General features: G+C 46.0%; 1 protein-coding gene across 2 annotated transcripts in view; it reads right to left on the bottom strand.

Moving 5' to 3' along the window:
• The window catches only part of LOC109898663 (E3 ubiquitin-protein ligase SMURF2), a 54,427-nt gene that overhangs the window by 18,308 nt on the left and 12,556 nt on the right, over nt 1–23,563 (bottom strand). For both annotated transcript variants that reach the window (XM_031834595.1, XM_031834596.1), the window contains exons 2-7: nt 12,198–12,236; nt 10,509–10,617; nt 3,752–3,885; nt 2,112–2,177; nt 1,205–1,289; nt 626–709 (exon numbers count right to left, since the gene is read on the bottom strand). In XM_031834595.1, coding sequence (XP_031690455.1) covers nt 626–709; nt 1,205–1,289; nt 2,112–2,177; nt 3,752–3,885; nt 10,509–10,617; nt 12,198–12,236 — 517 coding nt within the window. The remainder of the gene's footprint in view (nt 1–625; nt 710–1,204; nt 1,290–2,111; nt 2,178–3,751; nt 3,886–10,508; nt 10,618–12,197; nt 12,237–23,563) is intronic.

Below are 23,563 nucleotides of genomic sequence, written 5' to 3'. Positions count from 1 at the left end.
ACAGGAAGGGAGCTGATAAGAGCAAAGAGACAGAGACTGTGGAGCAACAATATCGTCTGGAGCATAAGAGTCTTAGGGCCCCATTCAATAGTCTGCAGTGTTTCCTAATACAAATTCAATGCTGTCTAGGTCTTGGGGACTCATGCCTCATGCCATGGGTTTGAGGCTGGGTAGTGGGTAAGACTGTGTACTCACTCAGCCTGGACTCAGGGACAGACATAACATAGTAAATGTAAACCGGTCTCCCTCCATTTAGTATATGTTACGAATTACAATTCGTATGATATGTTACAAATTGCAATTTGTACAATATGTATCAATACGTATGATATGTTAGGAATTCCACTTTGTTGTGGCTAACATTAAGCTAGGCGGCTAATGTTAGCTTGGCTAGGAGTTAAGAATTAAGGTTAGGATTAGCTAATATGCTAAGTAGTTACTAATTAGCAAAAATGCTAAAGTTCGGGTTGCTAGACACACGCCCACCACCCATCCTACCCGACCAACCTCCCTCCTTCAGTGTTTTGGGTTCAGTAACCTTATGTCATCATACCAAACATATCATACTAATTTGAGTGTCACAGATTTACATTTACATCAAGACTTTGAGGCCAGGCCGACTCACCTGGTAGGCCTCTCCCACTGTGTGGTGCGTGTGATGTGGTTCAAGTACTGGATTCGGCCAGACGCAGTCCTCCGCTCCTCCCAGCTGGATGCAGTAGATACAAACACACACACGTACAAAGCAGTGAGTGGACATTGAGGGCAACCAAGTTCAGGTAGTAACTTCTGTTTCACTCTGTTTCAAAACATTCCCCCCCTACTAAACATGACCCAGATATTCCCCACAGAGCTTCTTGCTAGCTAATAGGACACAGTCTCCCATCTGCTCACCCAATTCCTCTGGCGCACACCAACCCCAGACTAAACTCCCTAACCCCAGCCAACATCATTGGCTCAGTGCTGAGGTCAGTCGTGCTAAGCTGGTGAAGTGTCTGAACAGCAGAGCCTCTGGCTACTTAGATTGGAGTCTGGAACACCACACCACATGCTGTCTGGAACACTTTTGGTTGTGAGGCAGTGTGGTTATGATAGGCTCAGACTGGCCCTGCTGTGAGGGTATGATGTGGTGATAGTGGGTCCACTGTCCAGTACGGACAAATGTTAAATGGAGTTGTGGTGTGTTGGTGGGTATGGTACTCACCCGTCTGGCAGGTCATTGTCAAACAGACGGCTGCAGTCCACCACTGGGCCTCCTGTGCCTATCCTGTCTCTGGACTGCAGGCTCACTTTGGACACAGAGACCCATTCAGATACACATAGTAGAATGACTGGGTGGTAGAATCTCACTTTGTTCATGTCCTCTCATACCAGAGACTAAAGCGGAACTATTTTAAAACTGTGAATTGATGTAATGCAATACTGTAATGATGTTATTTAGGGCTAAATGAGGAATCCATTTTTAAGAGGATCACATGGTCAAATCCTCTTGTGGGTGACAAGATGATCGTGTCTGGAAGTAGAAGTACCAGCCGTCTGCACTCTGACAGTGGCCTGACCAGTCCCGAATCCCAGTTCTGGAAAGGACCCAAGAAGTGAGTGGAGGGCACGTATCAATGCTAGACTTTATGTCTACTGTAGCTAGCTAACCCTGTCCTCTCTGCTACCACCCAGGCTGTTCAGTGCCCATGTTGGTGGGTCAGTTGTGCTGTGACTGTCTGTCACCAGGCCCTGTGGTGCAGATGGAAGTGCGGGCCGTCTGAAGTCAGAGTGAGGCGCTCATCAAGCCTGGTGTCAGAGGCACGGCACGCTCAGGGGCAGCGCTCAATGCTTTACACACCAACGAATCACTGGGAAAATAAGTCACCCAGCAGGCTCAGGTTACTGGAGGGAGCCTACATGGTGTTGGGAGGGTTTCTTGTTCTCTTTCCTAGTTCTATTTCTATGCGTGGTGGTATAGTGAGGTCTTATCAGCATTATAAAAACAACTGTGGTTAGTCTGAGGTTCTAATAATGGAGTGGTAACACTTCAGGTACATAACAGTGTTACGTGAATGTACATGAGTGTGTAGTGAAAGTCTGTGTGGCCTGCTGGTCACCGCTGTACTCACCCACTATCTGACCCCTCACTGTGTCACTGTCATTGAGGCCCAGCTTGTTCATGTCCAATCTCTGATCTGTGGAGGAGAGGGGAAGGAGGAGAGCGGGGAGAGAGAGGGGAAGGAGGAGAGCGGGGGGAGAGAGGGGAAGGAGGAGAGCGGGGGGAGAGAGGGGAAGGAGGAGAGCGGGGGGAGAGAGGGGAAGGAGGAGAGGGAAGAAGAGAGGAGAGAGAGGAAAGGGGGATCGATCACTGTCTGAGAGACATGTAAACTAGCATGTTGGGAGGGTTTTTGTCCCCACAGACAAGTCCCTTTGCTCTGTATCGTTTACATCACCCACAGTGAATTCCTCTCCCCCCTCCCTTGGAGGCTGGGTATGGGATATGTACTGGAACAGATGGTCTGTGGAGTGGCCATGGACCGTAAAAAAATCACTGAGCATCGGTACCGAGCAGCCTGCAGTTCACTACAGAGGTCAAACATTTGACAAATCTCTGCACAAAGCCGGCACTATTCCACCCAGACTGAACATGGACATGAAACCCTGCCAATGTCTGGAAACTCTGTGTCTACGTTCTCAGCCCAGGCTGAAAAACAAAGCAAAAAAAGGACCAAAGAAATGTCAGGAATACCACGTTGCCTGCAGACATGAGAAATGCCACTATCTGTTCACTGTTGTCTGAGTGTCATGCAGATCAGCTCAGGATGTGCATCTAGACTAAAAAGGGACCAAAACATGGTCGGTCAAACCATTACAAGACTGGGGCAATGAGCGTGCACACACAAACCCAAAGCCCCCTAAAACGCCTGTGGACAGGACACAGTGGAACAGCTGCAAAAAGCACAAGCGAAAGAATGACAAACATACACTTGAATAAGACCACAACCGAGGGACATAACAAATCTATGCTTACATTTAAATAGCTGTACAATTATGCATGTCTGAGTAAAATGACCGGTTGTCTAGATTTGCCGACCGAGATAAACGGAGGTTAGTCACTGTGGCGCATGCATGCTGCCAGTCTATGGGACAGACGAGGGTGGAGGGCGTGAGGAGGGGGAAATGAGAGGAAATGCAGAGGCAAACTACTCACAGCTGAGGCACAGGGTTCGGGTTTTCCAGGAAAACAAGTGTCAGGGGCTTCTAGGAAAAGCAGTGGGATTTTGTCCTTTTTCCTTCTACAAGACCATAGCAGGCCTATCAGCATAGTATACATACAGTGTGAGGGGGAGGCCCTTTGGTAAAGCCATCACTGGGTCCCTGCCTGGCTGCCACTGCTGCATTGGGCCAAGCCTCAATCTCATTTAGCCATTCGCTTCTGACATGACACGTTCACAGTGATTGTGGGCTGATGCTGATTGTCTTTTCCTGTTCTGGCACTGCAGAATGTGACCTCTCTCACAACCTGGTCTGTGACCTGTCAGGAATAAGGAGAGAGTGTGTGCACTTGTGAGGGTACAGCTCAATGTGTCACTGTTACAGGAGAAGGGGATTACTAGCGTTCGATTCCGCTAGCCTGTGACTCCGCTAGCCTGTGACTCCGCTAGCCTGTGACTCCGTTTGTGGGACAGACAATGCGTCACTACACAGACATTACCTCACAGCATTAAATACACACACACGCACACTAATTCAATCAGGTAGTCCTTACAGCCGGTGTCTTTGAGGCGGTTGATGGCGTTGGATAGAAGGCGTACACAGCCCAGGAAGCCAGCCCCCTGCTTCTTATGGATCTTCTTGTGGTTCCACACGCTGATGGTGATGGAGTCAGACTTTCCAATATATCTGAGGAGAGAAGAGAGAGACCAGTCACTTCCAATGTACTGTAGATGTTACTAAAGCCTGTGTGAATGCACTGTTCCAAAAGGCCAGTCTTTGCCTGGATGTCCCCGCTGGGGAGGCACACATCCGCTCGGTGCTGCCTGTCACCGCGGGCTGCGTCCCCACAAGAACACAGTCAGGAGGTGTCTGAGAGGGATTTTCCGCCCGGCATCTGTGAATGTGCGACTCCCGACCCCGAGTGTCTGGGTACGAGAAGGACGAACACAGACAGATCCTGTGAGTCATAAATCATCCAAAGGAAGCCCTTCGACCCAAAATCACCCAGAGAGGGAGAGAGAAATGAAAGAGACATGGAGGAGGAGAGGCTGAAAGAGGGATAGAAAGAGGATAGTGTAAGTGAGGAAAAGAAGGAGAGTGAACAGTTGAACCATAACATTACTCCCTGACTGCCTCTGTTATCACTCTTAGTTAGGTACTGTGTCAGTCGAGGCCTGGGTATTAAACTCACACTACGTGAACCTGACGTGGCACATCTGTTCAGCCCAGTTCCCTTCCTCAGTGTAAAACTAATCATCCATATAGTTAGCAGACTGCATCCCACTATAATTATCATGCTGCTTACCGAAACTAAAGGGATGTGAAACAATGCGGCTGTGAGTAAGATGTCTGGACATTTTGAGTAGAAGCCAAATGCCTGTCTGGGGTGCTATCTGAGAGCATTAGAATGCAGGACAGATTTGTAGGGGGGAATTATTACATCCAACACAGATCTGGATATGATTATTGTATCAAATAATAAGGGCAGTAGACTAGACATTGGATTAAGCTTTTCAAAACAAGATACAGTATGTTTACATACACTATACACATGCCAAACTCTCAGATAATATGATTACTTGTAATAAGATAAGAGTTTCTCCTCTCAGGCCATCTCTATGTTATGTCTCTGGTTGGTTGAGGTACAGTATATGGCATAATGTATGGCAGTTGGTGCTAGGCAGGCCAGGCTGTCACACTTCCTCAGCAGGCAGAACAGGACCAGCTGGGCCCTGGGGACACTACCGCCACCTGTTCCCCCTGTCCCCGTAGCTGGAGAGATGGGACAGAGAGGGACAAGGCCCTGGTCCAGGCTATGGGAACACAACATTGTGCATGTGTCTTTTCATCCCAATACTTGTATCTATGAAGGTATAGGAGATTAATTAACATCTCATCATTATACACTGCTCAAAAAAATAAAGGGAACACTAAAATAACACATCCTAGATCTGAATGAATGAAATATTATTCTTAAATACTTTTTACTTTACATTGTCGAATGTGCTGACAACAAAATCACACAAAAATTATCAATGGAAATTTATCAACCCAACTCAAAATTAAAGTGGAAAACAACACTACAGGCTGATCCAACTTTGATGTAATGTCCTTAAAACAAGTAAAAATGAGGCTTTGTAGTGTGTGTGGCCTCCACGTGCCTGTATGACCTCCCTACAACGCCTGGGCATGCTCCTGATGAGGTGGCGGATGGTCTCCTGAGGGATCTCCTCATAGACCAGGACTAAAGCATCCGCCAACTCCTGGACAGTCTGTGGTGCAACGTGGCGTTGGTGGATGGAGCGAGACATGATGTCCCAGATGTGCTCAATTGGATTCAGGTCTGGGGAACGGGCGGGCCAGTCCATAGCATCAATGCCTTCCTCTTGCAGGAACTGCTGACACACTCCAGCCACATGAGGTCTAGCATTGTCTTGCATTAGGAGGAACCCAGGGCCAACCGCACCAGCATATGGTCTCACAAGTGGTCTGAGGATCTCATCTCGGTACCTAATGGCAGTCAGGCTACCTCTGGCGAGCACATGGAGGGCTGTGCGGCCCACAAAGAAATGCCACCCCACACCATGACTGACCCACCGCCAAACCGGTCATGCTGGAGGATGTTGCAGGCAGCAGAACGTTCTCCACGGCGTCTCCAGACTCTGTCACGACTGTCACATGTGCTCAGTGTGAACCTGCTTTCATCTGTGAAGAGCACAGGGCACCAGTGGCGAATTTGCCAATCTTAGTGTTCTCTGGCAAATGCCAAACGTCCTGCACAGTGTTGGGCTGTAAGCACAACCCCCACCTGTGGACGTCGGGCCCTCATACCACCCTCATGGAGTCTGTTTCTGACCGTTTGAGCAGACACATGCACATTTGTGGCCTGCTGGAGGTCATTTTGCACGGCTCTGGCAGTGCTCCTCCTGCTCCTCCTTGCACAAAGGCGGAGGTAGCGGTCCTGCTGCTGGGTTGTTGCCCTCCTACGGCCTCCTCCACATCTCCTGATGTACTGGCCTGTCTCCTGGCAGCGCCTCCATGCTCTGGACACTACGCTGACAGACACAAACCTTCTTGCCACAGCTCGCATTGATGTGCCCTCCTAGATGAGCTGCACTACCTGAGCCACTTGTGTGGGTTGTAGACTCCGTCTCATGCTACCACTAGAGTGAAAGCACCACCAGCATTCAAAAGTGACCAAAACATCAGCCAGGAAGCATAGGAACTGAGAAGTGGTCTGTGGTCACCACCTGCAGAACCACTCCTTTATTGGGGGTGTCTTGCTAATTGCCTATAATTTCCACCTGTTGTCTATTCCATTTGCACAACAGCATGTGAAATGTATTGTCAATCAGTGTTGCTTCCTAAGTGGACAGTTTGATTTCACAGAAGTGTGATTGACTTGGAGTTACATTATGTTATTTAAGTGTTCCCTTTATTTTTTTGAGCAGTGTATCTCAGTGACGGAATACGGAAGTGGTCCGACGAAGCAGATGCTAAGCCACAGGACTGTTTTGCTAGCACAAAAATTGAGGTTGCCTCAATGTGGCATCAGTCACCGGCATCATTAATAAGTGCAACATCCACACTGAGCTAAAGGCTAGAGCTGCCGGTTTCAGGCAGCAGGACAGTATTCCGGACGCTTAAAAGAAAATCTGCTACAATATAGACTAAGATTGAATCCTACTACAACGGCTCTGACGCTCGTTGGATGCGGCAGGGCTTGCAAACTATCACGGGGTACAAAGGGAAACCCAGTCACGAGCTGCCCAGTGACGTGCGCCTTTCCAGATGAGAAAAATGCCTTCTATGCTCGCTTCGAGGCAAGCAACACTGAACCATGCATACCGTTCATTGACTATAGCTCAGCGTTCAACTTCATAGTGCCCTCAAATCAAATCAAATCAAATTTATTTATATAGCCCTTCGTACATCAGCTGATATCTCAAAGTGCTGTACAGAAACCCAGCCTAAAACCCCAAACAGCAAGCAATGCAGGTGTAGAAGCACGGTGGCTAGGAAAAACTCCCTAGAAAGGCCAATACCTAGGAAGAAACCTAGAGAGGAACCAGGCTATGTGGGGTGGCCAGTCCTCTTCTGGCTGTGCCAGGTGGAGATTATAACAGAACATGGCCAAGATGTTCAAATGTTCATAAATGACCAGCATGGTCGAATAATAATAAGGCAGAACAGTTGAAACTGGAGCAGCAGCACAGTCAGGTGGAAGTTGAAACTGGAGCAGCAGCATGGCCAGGTGGACTGGGGACAGCAAGGAGTCATCATGTCAGGTAGTCCTGGGGCATGGTCCTAGGGCTCAGGTCAGTTGAAACTGGAACAGCAGCATGGCCAGGTGGACTGGGGACAGCAAGGAGTCATCATGTCAGGTAGTCCTGGGGCATGGTCCTAGGGCTCAGGTCCTCCGAGAGAGAGAAAGAAAGAGAGAAGGAGAGAATTAGAGAACGCACACTTAGATTCACACAGGACACCGAATAGGACAGGAGAAGTACTCCAGATATAACAAACTGACCCCAGCCCCCCGACACATAAACTACTGCAGCATAAATACTGGAGGCTGAGACCCTCCAAATGTATCACTAAGCTAAGGACTCTGGGACTGAACACCTCCCTTGCAACTAGATCCTGGACTTCCTGACGGTCCACCCCCAGGTGGTGGGGGTAGGCAACAACACAGTTGCCACGCTGACCTTCAACACGGGGGCCCCTCAGGGGTGCGTGCTTAGTCCCCTCCTGTACTCCCTGTTCGCCCGCTACTGCATGGCATGGCCGCGCACAACTCCAACACCATCATTAAGTTTGCTGACGACACGACGGTGGTTGGCCTGATCAGCAATGACGATGAGACAGCCTATAGGGAGGAGATCCACGGGGCTGTAGTGGAGTGGTGGAATTATCATGGTCCACACACACCAACACAGTTGTGAAGGCACGACAACACCTCTTCCCACTCAGGAGGCTGAAAAGATTTGGCATGGGCCCTCAGATCCTCAAAAGGTTATACAGCTGCACCACTGCTTGGTATCTGACTGCAAGGCGCCATCCAGGACCTGGACGCCAGGGAACTCGGCCCCAGTGATGTACTGGGCCATTCACACTACCCCCTGTAGCACATTGCGGTCAGATGCCAAGCAGCTGCCAGTCATGGGAAGGCCTTCAAAATCGTCAAAGACTCCAGTCGCCCAAGTCATAGACTCTCTGCTACTGCACGGCAAGCGGTACCGATGAACAAAGTCTGGAACCAACATGACCCTGAACAGCTTCTACCCCCAAGACAAATAGTTCACCAACAGCTACCTGGACGACCTGCATTGGGCCTTTTTGCGCTTACTCTTTTGACTCATCACTTACGCTGCTGTTACTGTTCATTATCTATCCTGTTGCCTAGTCACTTTATACCTATGTACATATCTACCTCAAATACTTCGTACCCCTGCACAACGACTTGGTACTGGTACCCAATGTATATAGCCAAGTTATCGTTATGCATTGTGTATTTATTATTACGTGTTTTACTTGTCTATTATTTCTCTATTTTCTTTCTCTCTGCGTTGTTGGAAAGGGGCCGTAAGTAAGCATTTCACTGTTAGTCTACACCTGTTGTTGGGAAGGGCCCGTAAAGTAAGCATTTCACTGTTAATCTACACCTGTTGTTTTCGAAGCATGTGACAAAGGAAATGTTATTTGACATATTCATTAACATATTATTCTTAGTATAAATGTAGTTTAAAGCGTGCTGAACAAGAAACTGATAGGTTTGTCCCTAATAGGGCTTCAGAGCCGTATTACAGTGCAGTCTGTCTGCTCCACATACTTTAACTGGGCTGGATAAGAGTCGAGGAGAGGAAGTTTGCCAGCGAGACACAGTCTGCTATCCTTGGCATACAGGCCACTTCCGCAACAATGCTGGCTGGGGTCAGCGGTCACAGGCCAGTCTGTTGGTCAGACCACTGACAGCACCACTGAGGAGGCCCTGACGTGTCAATGTTGCCATGAGCACATACACTTCCTCACGCTGTGCACATACAACCAATGGAAAAAGGCTTCAGTGCCAACTAAGCAAAGGCTTTTCTGGCTCTGCTGAGCATGAGCACCAGGTGTTTCAGACACCATTTGAATATGTGTGAGTGTGCTCAGCTACCCTCAGTCAATTAGACTCCACACACTGAGGAGAGTCCATGTGCCTTAGCATGGAGTAGTAATCCTTAACCCTGACACACAGAGGGAAGGCACCTAAAGGTCTAACATAGTCATTAACAGGAAGAAACACCGGCAGGTTCCAGGTGAAAAAAAAACTGGAGAGGTGTGTGTGTGTGCGTGCGTTTGGCTCCGTCTTGGGAGCACACAGGTCGATGTCCTCCCATCCATCACCGTGTCCAGCACTCTCTCTCCTCCACAGTGGGACTGACTGACTGAGGGCTGTGTTTCCCTCCTGTCAAACGGGACATGAACAGCTAATTAAACAGCCATGGTGGGAGAGGGTCTGGTATCCTGAGCAACCAAACAAACGGAGACATGTGCTTCCTCTTTCTGTTAGCTACGCATGACGGCTGGATAAACACTGGGAACTTTCCAAAATACTGGAAAATTTCACTCCCCCCCTCTATTTCCAGGTTGTTTTCACAAGACAAGCAGTCCTTGGGAAAAGTGACATGGGTGCAACAAGACATGCACATATTTCTGTCCAAAAGGTAAAAGGCTTCTGAGATTAGTTTCCCTCCCCACGGTTCTATTTAAATGTTTTTCTTTTCCACTTTAACTACCCCAGTGGAGTTGTCATTGCTGGCCTACAGATAAGTGAGAGGACAGATATAAACATAGCTTACTGTAAGGCATTCAGATCCTGCAGAATCAATATGTGACACATCCCTTGGCACATTGGAGTTGGGTGAGGGAATGCGTAGATCACAGGAAGTTGGTGGCATCTTAATTGGGGAGGACGGGCTCATGGTAATGGCTGGAGCGGAATGGTGGAATGGTATCAAATACATCAAACGCATGGTTTCCATGTGTTTGATGCCATTCCAGTTGCGCTGTTCCATCCATTATCATGCGCTGTTCTCCCCTCAGAAGCCTCCACTGGTGTAGATATAGCATAGAGGGCACTGGTGATAGTTATAGAGAGGGGCCGCAGTTCAGCAGAATGCTGGTTCATTACTAAATCAGCAGGTTAAGGTAAGGTTTCTGTTAGATACACAGTTTCACATCTAGTCACAGCTGCTTCTATATGGATGGTATGTCAAGCGCAAGCTCTGCACTATCCATTATGTGGTTTGAGTGATGAGGGGACTCACAGGTCGTAGTGCTGGTTCCACTTGGGGTCGAGGGTGTTCTTCACGGTGTCTGTGGAGTGACATTGTCCTGAGCCGTCCACCACCACTTTGGCAAAGGGATCGGGGAGGCCTGCAGGGGAACACACACACACACTCTGCCTCAGCACACTGCCCTGGCCAAGGACAGGCTGTACTAGGAGAAAATGTTACAGGCATCACTCCATCATTATTTGATGATTTCATTATGCAGATGGAAGTGAGACTATCCGGTTTCTGAAAGGGGGAAAAGAGGTAATCTGAAGAAAACTACTTTTGATGAATAACATTCTATGACAGTCTAGGAATGGCTGATGTGTGAATCTGATAGTGTGACTGAACCTGAGCCGAGTGACAGATATCTAGAGATACGGGTAGACATGACATTGACACTAAAAGACAGACCTGAGGGACCTGTTGGATGACATTTACCTGCAGATAGCCTGGGTGTGGTGGACACACAGGCTCACGGACACACACACACATATGCCACGCAGGCCCACACAAACAAAACAAAACTGCACTTAGAAATACATCTCTCCGTATACATAAACACACTATCCCACAGAGACAAGCCTGCCTTGCTGCCACACAAGGCATAGTTCTCTCCACCCAGGCCCTAACTGAGTGAGTGTTTACTCAGCCACTGAGGGATGGAATGGGAGGAATGGGCACCAGAGAAACCACCTGAGTGAGGGACCTTAACATACTCACTCTCCATGACAGCCTGACCCAAACACACCCAAACACTCGAGCCACTATGGACACCTAGCACACACTGAAATGCTGTGCTTTTTCACTCTTAAATGGACTAGCTTTAAATGACGGTATAAACGTTTTATTGATATCCCATACTTAACCTCTACAGAATTGCCCCAATTAGGCACATTTGGGCAGACTTAATACAACATTTTGAACAGACATGCAATAGTTCATTGGATCAGTCTAAAAATGGACACAAACACTGTTGCCATCTAGTGGCCAGAATCGAAATTGCATTTAATTGTGACCTTTCTCGTGCATTTCAAAGATGATGGAAAAAGAGAGAAAAAAAAGCATGTTTTTTTCCCTTTGTATTATCTTGTACCAGATTAAATGTGTTATATTCTCCTACATTAATATCACATTTACACTATCTTCAAACTTCAAAGTGTTTCATTTAAGAATATGCATATCCTTGCTTCAGGTCCTGAGCGACAGGTAGTTAGATTTGGGTATGTCATTTTAGGCGAAAATTTAAAAAAGGGTCCGATCCTTAAGAGATATTTCAGACCTGTGTGACTCAATGCATGAAATGGGAACGAAACAAAGGGAATAAAATAGTACTCGTTTTATTGGCTAATATTTATTGGCTAATATTGATAATGAGCTACATCATCTCCCCACAAACATATCAGTAGTAACATTACAGGCTACTATCCCTTTCCTCGTTGATGGTGTAGTGTAGTGATTGGTTAAGTGTGTTAGCATGGCGTTCTGATGGTAGGGAACTCTAGCAGCTGGCAGCCGGCCCTCTTTAATCAGCTCAAACTGACCCACATTTCACATTTCTCACGGGGGATACATATCTCACACTGCAGACATCAAAGCCCTCAAGCCCCCTGACTATGAAACTATAAAGCCATTTAACATGGAGTCGAGGATCAGAAACACAGCTTTCACTGGGTTACTTACGAAAGAAATCTTTCTTCACCAGGTTTTTGGCGCAGAGGACTGAAAGAGAAGAGGAGAATGAGGTGTTATTTTTAATCGTTGCAGATAGACACATATTACACACTGACAGGCTGTTGTGATCGTGTGGTTACATCACTGCCAAGGGAGAGGTTTCTGCAGGGCTGAAGTGATACACTGCTGCTCAGGGAACTGAATCGAAAAGCGCTCCATCTTGGATATGGATAGCCTTGGCTACATTACATAGGCAGCAAGAGCATTTCTTTTATAATGTGTAATGTAAGACAAGTAATGTGACTTTCAGGTGATAGAGAAAACACATGAACATATATCTTTAGCCAGACAGGATTGTGCCAGACCCTATATCTCCACATTTGAGTGTGTGTACTGATCATAAGCTGACAACCAGGTGATGACTCAATGACATGAGGAACTCCAATGTTCCGCTCCAGAAAATAGACCCACATCAACATGATTTATAGCTATAGTAGTTGATTAACAGCAACTCAACCAAGAAAGTAACTTGACGATAGTACATATGGGCACTTGTTGGCGACATGCTGAATCATAAGGCATTCACACATGAATTCAATATGAACTATTAAAAGGGAGGGGCATACTCTTCCCCACAGCAGCCAGCCTGCAGCAGCAGAGTAGTAGATTGGGCAGATCCCCAGTGAGAACCATGGAGGGGCTGCTAAGGCAATTTGGCAGAGCCACTTAAACACCCTCCACCAGGCCTGGATGAACGGCCACCTGGGTGTCTGGAGCCACCGACACACACTCAGTCACTTACTCAGCCCCGGCCCAAGCCCAGTCCCTCTGGTCCGCTTCAGTACAGACACAGCCACAGGCAAGAATGGCCTTTCTATTGTACTTCAATTACTTTTGTGTATTTGGTCGATGTATTTTTTGGGCCATCCCGGTCACATCCCACTGATCAAAATCCACCCACTATGCTCACTACCAGCGCCGTTCAATATCACCCCCATAGATGCCAGCTGCGGTGCGACAGCCGTCCATAGCTGCCATGTGAGTCGATTTCAGATCTTTGAGAGATGAAATCTGTCTCATGTCTGGCGGGCCCCGAGGCCATTTGTGTGTCTTCTCTCTACAGAGATCCGCTCACATGCAGGTGTGTCCAGACTTTACTTTGCTAACACAAATAAACAAAGGCAGGCCCATAGGGGCAGACAGCAGCCTAAGCCATTGAATCTTCAACCACCGCTATTCATCTGCCCCTCCCCACCCAACCACAGCTAAACACAGGGAGAACCACAGTGCTTACTTACACTGCATGTGAAACATAACCTGACTCCTAAATCAATTTAGGTCTGAGCTGAAACAACGTATGAGAGGGAACAGAACACCATTTAAGAGTGCCATGGACTGAATTAAACACACAAATCACAGACCGCAGTGTGAAACACAAACATCTACACATGGTGTTTACTGATACATTCAGCACACACAAAGGGTTTCTAGGTTTAATGAAAATTACACCATTAAGATGGAGAGGAGGGAGACAAATAGGTCTTAACCGAATCTAAACCCTCTTGGGGGATGGGAATGGAGAACATGCTCGACAGACGAGGAAGAATTTCTTCCAGCAAACATCCCTGGGAATGTGTTCCGTTCCAGTGAAACCCACCTCATTACTCAAACATCTGGTATGCATCTCTCTGTCTCACACACACACTGTATGCCAGTCATCACACACACCACAGGCCCCTGAAAGGTTCCACAACACCTCGCTCTGCACACCCGCTCTAGCCCCAGTGATCTAATTAATTATTTACAGGCAGAGAGGTGTAAGAGAGAGAGAATGTCGGGGTGTGAGGTGCTGTGAGCGGGTGAGGAGTTGTAAGAATCAGGTAACAGCACTCTGTGATATCACTATTCAGGTCTGGCTTCTTTTACAACCAAATACGGGCAGAACGACATACGCTGGGTCCTGACAACTAGCTACACGTTTCTCAAAAGTAGATGATTTAATCAAAAGAAATGGACTCTCAAAGCTGGTAATTTTCTGTATTTTCACAGCTGCAGCGGAGCAAAGCTACAGGAGATGGACATGAACAGTTCAAACATTACAGGGAGTCCCAGTGAGAAAGGGCAATGGTGAGTCTCATGTAGCCAAATGTAAACTGGCAGAGAGGAAGAGGGAAGAAAGAGGAGGCCGGTGACACAATAGGCCTGTCTGACTGTGGTAGAGAAATGACACATCACGGAACACCAGAACTTGCAGTAATGTCCCTCTGACCGGGACATGAAAACCAACGGGCCTTCTGTAAGCATACATTAAACCTAGCCATCAATTCAGCAGGAAAACAACATAACACTTATACATGTAAAATATAGAACAGGCCGAATTACAGCCGAGCACAGAAGACCCAAGACAAAACCACTGAAATTACAGAGATAACCGGACAATGGCAGCAGAGAAGCCAATGCTGAGATAGACTGCAGCACATGAATGGAGCACCGGGCAGCAATCATCATCCAATGTAAGCCAACCATCAGAACATGAGAGGAGTTCTCATTACTATGGCCCTGTAAAATCTGCCATGTGGAGAACGGCAATGGACATTAAAACAGAATTTAACCATATAAATTGTTTTATTGAACTTAGTAGGGAATCAACTAAATGTATTGAAAATGTATTAATTTGAGCAAGCTTATCATACATAAGACATGAACAGAATACATCAGTGATGTGTATTTCCTGCAACTTTCTGAAGAGTTAATGAGAATTCCCCATCTGTGTATGCGCAGTGAGTGCGTCTACCACTTTGTGTAGTCGTTAGCGATGATGCTAATGAAAAGTCTTCTGGTAGATGGAAAGGCTTTCCAAAAAACCTTCTCAATAAAATGTTAACTACAAAGTAACCTATGCTTAAATTGATTATTTGCATCAATCTAGTGGGTATTTATTCCATGTGTAACTCCGTGTTGTTGTTTGTGTGGCACTGCTTTGCTATTTCTTAGCCAGGTCGCAGTTGTAAATGACAACTTGTTCTCAACTGGCCTACCTGGTTAAATAAAGGTGAAAAAAAAACAATTGTTTTGCTAATTCTACCATCACATACACTACAAAAATAACACTAAATAATAGCCTCTTGCTATGTGCTACACCCCAAAATCTACATTTATAAAAAAATGTAACAGACCTCAAGTGGTCTCCTGATGTGGTTTAAGCATTGTTGTGGACTTAGAACATCCAATTTAGTTGTTTTTCTATTTAAAAAATGTTTTGATTTTGAGAGCGAAAACCTGAAAAAAAACACAGGCCAAAACAGAAACCTTGAAAAATTAAACTGAGAATACAAAATCAGTCAAAAAAAATTTAACAGATGTAAACTCAGACACCACGGGCCAACTGCTTCTTTTTCAGTCAATATATAGCCTAACCACCAATATACGTGGTAGGATAGGTAGGTCAATGTTATGCAGGTATTGAGCAGATAGTTTGACTGATCACGTAGTAAACTAGAGAGTGAAGACCGGCTGTAAAACTATAATGATGTACATGTGTGTAAATCTGTGTGTAAATCTGAATGTCAAACAGCCACGCTCTTAAATTGTTCTCCGATGATGGTTGTTTAATACTTCTGATGGTGTTACATACACTACATGATCAAGAGAATGTGGACACGTGTTCGTCAAACATATCATTCCAAAATCATGGGCATTAATATGGAGTTGGTCCCACCTTTGCTGCTCTAACAGCTTCCACTCTTCTGGGAAGGCTTTCCACTAGCTGGTGGAACATGGCTGCGGGGTCTTGCTTCCATTCAGCCACAAGAGCATTAGTGAGGTTGGACACTAATGTTTGGCGATTAGGCCTGGCTCGCAGTCGGCGTTCCAATTCATCCCAAAAGTGTTCAATGGGGTTGAGGTCAGGGTTCTGATCAGGCCAGTCAAGTTCTTCCACACCGATCTCGACAAACCATTTCTGTATGGACCTCGCTTTGTTCACAGGGGCATTGTCATGCTGAAACAGGAAAGGGCATTCCCCAAATTGTTGCCACAAAGTTGGAAGCATAGAATCGTCTAGAGTTTCATGGTATGGTGTAGCGTTCATTTCCCTACACTGGAACTAAGGGGCCTAGCACGAACCATGAAAAACAGCCTCAAACCATTATTCCTCCTCCATCAAATTTTACAGCTGGCACTATGCATTGTGGCAGGTAACTATCTCCTGGCATTCACCAAACCCAGATTCATTCGTTGGACTCCCAGATGGTGAAATGTGATTCATCACTCCAGAGAAAGCATTTCCACTGCTCCAGAGTCCAACGGCGGCAATTTTTTCACCACTCCAGCCGGCACTTGGCATTGTGCATGGTGATCTTAGGCTTGTGTGCGGCTGCACAGCCATAGAAACCCATTTCATGAAGCTCCAGACGAACAGTTCTTGTGCTGATGTTGCTTCCAGAGGCAGTTTGGAACTATGTAGTGAGTGTTGCAACTAAGGACAGACGATTTTTACATGCTCTGCGCTTCAGCACTCGGCGGTCCCGTTCTGTGAGCTTGTGTGGCCTACCACTTTGCGGCTGAGCCGTTGATGCTCCTATATGTTTCCACTTCACAATAACAGCCCTTACAGTTGACCGGGGAAGCTCTAGATGGGCAGAAATTTGATGAACTAAAAGTCACTGAGCTCTTCAGTACGGGCCATTCTACTGCCAATGTTTGTCTATGGAGATTGCATGGTTGTGTGCTTGATTTTGTACACCTGTCAGCAACGGTGTGGCTGAAACAGCAGAATCCACTAATTTGAAGAGGTGTCCACATACTTTTGGTGAGATAGTGTATTCACAAGTAGTTTCTAAATAGAAAGAACTGATAAAGGATCTGAATGTTGAGCAAGGAAGAGAACTGTGGGGGGACAGTCAGAGAAACATCCTGGAGAAAAATAATGGTTACACATCCCATCTCACCAACACAGAATATTGCATTATTGCATAAGCCACTGAAGAAACATAGCAAACACCATATTGCTGACAGAAATATGTTAGCCATATGATCCAACCTACGGAAAACCCCCATTTAATCTACTTTCTATCACGATATCTTTGTTTAATGACATACAGTTAAATGATTGTCCCCATTTCCTGCCAGCACACAGAATTCTTTAAATGTATGGGTTTATAGGAAGTCTGTCCTGATGACAGGAGCCTTCCCTAAAAAAAGTAAACGGGCCAGCTTGCACCTACAGGGCGGCATCGTAAACCTATTTTTATTGGTCACGCCGGGCGCACTTTCTCATACTCACACACTGACAAATATATAGCTCTCTCCATCCAGGCACATAAACATGGCCACACACACACACACACACACACACACATTTCAAGCATTTCGCTACACCAGCAATTACATCGGCTAAATATGTGTATGTGACCAATTAAATTAAATTTGACACACATATACATACAGAGAATGCAACATCATGGGCACTTGCACACACAGACACAAAAAGTGCTACACTCACAATCCTGGGAAAAATATGTAGAAATGTAAAAAACATTATTTTGGTTAGTTAGAATCACATAATTTCTTTCCCGTGTCCACTTTTAACAAAATACTGTTTCAAGGAGTTGTGATTTTTTTGCACAACCGAGTAATGTACTTGCCAAAGTGAATAAGGGTTTGATTGGGAGGGAGCTAGCTGGAGTCAAAAATGGTACAAAAAAAGTGACAATTCTAATCAATTCCACCTTATTACCCATGTGGAAGGGTTTTGACTAGATGGGATACAGCTTTTGTCATATTTTTCGTAACAGGTTAGGAGAACTTACACAGAAGGTTAAGAGAACTTATGCAGCAGGTTAGGAGTATTAACATAGCAGGTTAGGAGAATTAGGTTAAGGTTAGAAACACTTTTCTACTTTTGACGGTCATTTGGCAAAAGCAGTTTCCCTTCTAGCATGAAATATCAAAAATATCAGCCCAGTCCAAAACCCACCCCTGGTGCAAAACTAATTTTCCAAAAATGTCTCACCCTGTCTGCCCCTACTAAGCACTCCGGAAAAACATCACGTAACCCTCTGCATCTCGGCGCATCTTAGATCCTCAGTCGCCATAGCGACGCCGGTATCGAGTCAAGGCTGAGAGAAGGGTCTCTCTGTGTGTCTGTGTTTCTCATTCTGGTCGCGCTGCCGCCAGCTCAAAGACCCAACGACTGCAGTGTGACTGACAGGGAGGAAAGACAGCACAATTGAGCTGCTCACAACGGGAGAGGAGTAGGCTAATGAGTGTTGACATTTAAAACTATGAATACAGTAATGGAGAAGAATACCACACACAAACAAAAACACTATAATAGAGGTGGACCCAGAGGCATTCCTAATTGTATAGCAGTGGAATGAGTTGAGTGTGGATATGACAGGGTGGACAGAGTAGACTTGTAGTGTACAGTTATTCAATGGTGTCAGCCTTGTACCAGGCGCGGCGCTGCAACATCAGTCAACTAAGGTATCTGGGGGGTGACAAAGTGAGTAATAGCTGCTGTATATCACAGCTTGAATGCTAATGATAACCACGCCGCGCGCTCCTTCCCTCCATCACCAGGCTGTCCACACAGCCTTCATAGGGAACCGGGATCACATGCAACTCTGATAAATGACAAAAGCCTTTTAGGCTAACATATTCTACATTTACTCCATATTCTTATCTAAATGGCCCACAACCAAACAGCTGGAGAGGAATTTGAAGCTGCAGCTGGACATACATTCAGAAACCCACCCACACATACTTCCCTCTTACGACCCATGAAGCCTCATCTCTTAATATCCTGTTAAAGATGTGGTATCACTTAATGTCCTCCTACAAGCCCTGAGTCATTGGCACTGACAGGAACAAACAAGTGGAACATATCTAATGACTAAACTGGAACATAACCGGCATTCCAGCATGGGAAGCAGAGGAGTTGTGTATCCTCCTTGTGTCTGACAGTCAGTCAGTGGGTTATTAGTCACATCATAGGTTTCCAAATCACAGGCCAAACTAGGTAGCTTCCCCAAATGGGGGGGGGGTCAGCAAACACCACAACCTCCTGGCTTTCTCGGTCAAAATCAATGAACAGATAGGTTAGAGGCAGGCGAAGACCTTGGGGGTAAAGTTAAAGTTCCACCTATGGAGAAAGAAGTGAGTGAGTCGCTCCCCGGGCTGGACACAAAGAGACCCAGTGTCCGGGGACTCAATGCACCCCCACCACTCACGCCACCTGGGGAGGGAGAGGTCACATGACACACTGAATGAGCAAACAATCACTAGCCAAAACAAAATGGAGGCACTTCAGCTGGATCCCACACATCTCCCGCTCTCTCTCTCAAACACACACTCAAACTCTACCACTCGAATTATAACCCAGTGGGATGGAACATGGGAAATGGATGCTGTGGGGAAAAAGGGGGATTCACAGTGCTACCCTGGTGTACAGCTCTGTGGTTAACCATCACACTGGAGTGCCTGTGGAGGAGGAGGAAGTGGGGGTGTGGGAAAAGAGAACTGCCTTATAAAAAAACACCATTACCCTGTCCAAAGTCAAAATCAGGTCTGGAATTTAACAAAAGAAAAAGAGGGACATGTCAAAATCAACCTCTTTCAGTGTGAAATCATAATTGTGTGACCCAAAACAATAGTGCTGCTGCTAACCCCTGCACCACCCTTCCCCTCCACCTGGTTCCCCTAGTCCAGTGCCCTGACCCAATCCACCAGACAGTCTGACATCTCCCTGGAAAGCCTGCCTGCCAGCCTGTCTCTAACCCTGTTTTGACTCCAGGACTGAGCGCTCTCATTCGCAGCATTGTTCTTCTGTAAACAAAAGGCTTCCTTTTCCCCCAACCACTCCTCCTTTCACTGTGCCTTAAAAAAGGAGAGAAGAAAGAAGGAAGGAGAGGGAGAGAGTTCGGATCAACAAGTGTTGGAGGTGGACCAGGTCCTAATCTGTAATCACCAATTTGCTTCCTCCTGCAGCCTGATCCATCTCCTGGTTTCCCCACTCTTGAGGACGAATATCCCTCTGCTTCCAGCCAGCCCATTAGGCGCTGGTGGGTTCTCAAATCCGGGCCTGTCTAGGCTCTCATTCCAAGATAATGTGAGTCTTAACTGGGCTGGGGCTTCCATTGCCTCTCCACAGAGGAACAGTGACAGGACAGCATGACACACACACACACACACACACACACACACACACACACACACACACACACACACACACACACACACACACACACACACACACACACACACACACACACACACACACACACACACACACACACACACACAAAAGGGTTCAAAGAGAATCGAGACAGTACAATAAGGTCCTCATGGACATTCTATAGGGTAGTTGTAGACTAGATCATTTATATGGCCTATGTGTTGTGTGTCATGGTATGTCTGCCATGGCTGGCTGTGCTAACATGAGCGTGCCACACGCTCCAAAAAGCCCTGCTTAGTGGGACAGTTCAGTAGGTTTGCCGCTGGGCAGGACTCTTCTCTCTATGTGTGCACTCAACTCTGCTCCAGACAAAAGTGGGTTGTTTTTTAAAGACCTTGCCACACCACTTAACTGTAGACCTGAATGTAGCCTAGTTGGGCAGGGTGGGGGTTAGTGGGGGAGTGCAGAGTAGAATTTCATTAAACCCAACTCTTCAGAGCGCAAGTGTGGAAATGTGGTTGGGCCAATGGACTGGTAGAAAATATAAATATCCATCTAAGGCAATTTTTACATTTTAGGAAATCCACTTATGTAAATATGCTAATCTAATCTGAAGACTTCAGCTGGGCAAATAAATGCTGATATTAAGAGTCTAGGTAGGAGCTGAGTGATCAGGGAAGAGGCTGCTAGGAAAAGCTTTAAAATTAGATGTGGGGCAAAAAACACCACCAAGATCTCATCATCTCACCTGTCACTTCAGATCATAAGGAAAACAGAGAGCAGGCTTTTAAGAAAAAAGATTTTCACTAGGCTCAAAATCATAGGAGCATTCAAAGACATGCTTCATCTCCCACACTCTAGAAGTGGAGAAGAAGTCTTCTCAACACAGGGTTCCACAGTGCGATCATTTCACTCGCATATGCACTTAAATATTTTGCTGTGCAAACCAGAATTGTTTTATTTAGGCGCACCAGTGGGCCTAGATAAATTAAGGGTTCTAGCTTTAATATCTCAAATATTTGTCATTGTGCTTCTAATTTTATTTGCGTGTGCCTACATTTTTCACACGTGCTCTTTATAAAAAAGGTCAGCGTAGAGCCCTGCAACAACTAGGGAATGGAGGAAGGTGGGAGAAAACCTGCTGTGATGTACATTATGACCACAAAATAAATACAGCTGAATTGGATCCCCAGGACTACTATTACACACTGATGGACAGTGGAGCTGACATCAGGCACATCTGTCACACACAGTCAATGTCAAATGACCAGGCATGTTGGAATTACAGAGGACTCAAAATGTTCCACATACAAAAAGATTTAAAAAAACATAAACGTCAACCATCAGAGATGTGCTCCAAGAAACCTCTCAATATCATATTTAACACACCAGTGTTGAAAAGTGACGACAGATCTGTACATGTTCCGATGAGCTCAAACTAAGAACCTGTACATGACGTCTGGTTGGACCTTAGAGAATGTCTACCGGAGGGAAGGTGGCATTCATTGTTGCCAAACTGAACCATTCTCCCGATGAAGACAATGAGGGAAGTGATATTTAAAAAAATATATTTCACCTTTATTTAACTAGGCAAGTCAGATAAGAACAAATTCTTATTTACAATGATGGCCTACCCCGGCCAAACCTAGACGACGCTGGGTTAAATGTGCGCCGCCCTATGGGACTCTCAATCACGGCCGGATGTAATACCGCCTGGATTCGAACCAGGGACTGCACTGAGATGCAGTGCCTTAGACCGCAGTGCCACTCGGGAGAGACAAGTCACACAGAGTTGGTAAAGCAACCTTTCACTGCTAAACCTGTCTGACCATGCAAACAAAAGGGCTGACGACATTCTTGGTGTGAGAACATGTCATCCATCTTACATCACCCTTTCCTCCATGAGGCCTTGTGTAATTGCATAAGGAGTCCACATCAACTATTTTGAGAACCAAAAAGAAGGAACTCATCCCTGTGTTTTTTGCTGTATTTTTGGTACCCCTGCGTAAGTAGGCCTACATGTGTTTTTTCCACTGTGTGATACAATGTGCCTGAGAGGAAGTCATCCAGTCGAGTAAAGTCTTCCACAGCACTGATGCTTAGTGAGGAGTCAAAACAGTGAGCACTCGGCTTCTGCCAGCTTGCACCACTGTTGGCTGGGACTGGGCAGTTTAGAGTGGCTGCATGGCTCTCTAAAGCTCTTTGGCTCCTCTGCACTTTCTGATGTAGACTCATGGAGGAGAGGCCGGGGTAGAGCTACAGAGGAGAGAGGGATATTACTAACCTGTTTAACAGACATGGAGGTCCGCCACAGCCTGGAGCAGAGAAATACTGCTGCTCCCTTCATTTTCCTCCCTGTGAGTTTGTTTCATAAAATGATTTCACAACTCTGTTTGAGAGGAGGGTTACATCATGAGCAAGCCACGATTTGGGCCATGCCAACCATCACACTGCCTCGAGTAGACTCTGATTCTTCTTTTCACCTGAACAGCAATGTAATAAAATGAATGTGCTCCATCCCTTAACCTTGAAAGCCTATAGGTGAAGACACAAGAGGGTAACCCAGGCCCTATGTACCGCCAATGATTTGGGCATAATTACATGTTTTCAAAGTAAAAGAGACAATGTAGTCCACACACACAACATGTAGGCTTGTCACACAACATGTGTATCAACATTCTTGGGAGACCCAGTCATCCTTGATTGTCAACATTATGTACAGTGAACTCCAAAAGTATTGGGATAGTGACGCACTCTTTGTTGTTTTGGCTCTGTACTCCAGCACTTTGATTTGAAATGATACAATGACTGAGGTGCAGACTGTCAGCTTTAATTTGAGGGTATTTTCATCCATATTGGGTGAACTGTTGAGAAATGACATAACTTTTTGCACACAGACCCCACATTTTAGGGGACCAAACGTATTCACGTGTATTAAAATAGTAAAAAGATAAGTATTTGGTCCCATATTCATAGCAGACAATGACTACATAAAGCTTGGGACTCGGATGCATTTGTCGGATGCATTTGCGGTTTGTTTTGGTTGAGGTTCAAATTATTTTGTCGCCAATAGAGATGAATGCTAAATAATGTATTGTGTCATTTTGGAGTCACTTGTATGGAAAATAAGAATAATGTGGATGCTACCATGACTATGGATAATCCTGAACATATCATGAATAGTGATGAGTGAGAAAGT

The sequence above is a fragment of the Oncorhynchus kisutch genome, linkage group LG10 (assembly GCF_002021735.2).
Source record: "Oncorhynchus kisutch isolate 150728-3 linkage group LG10, Okis_V2, whole genome shotgun sequence".
Taxonomy (NCBI): domain Eukaryota; kingdom Metazoa; phylum Chordata; class Actinopteri; order Salmoniformes; family Salmonidae; genus Oncorhynchus; species Oncorhynchus kisutch.
Note: the sequence above shows the minus strand (reverse complement) of the source record. Positions and strands in the feature narration are given on the sequence as shown.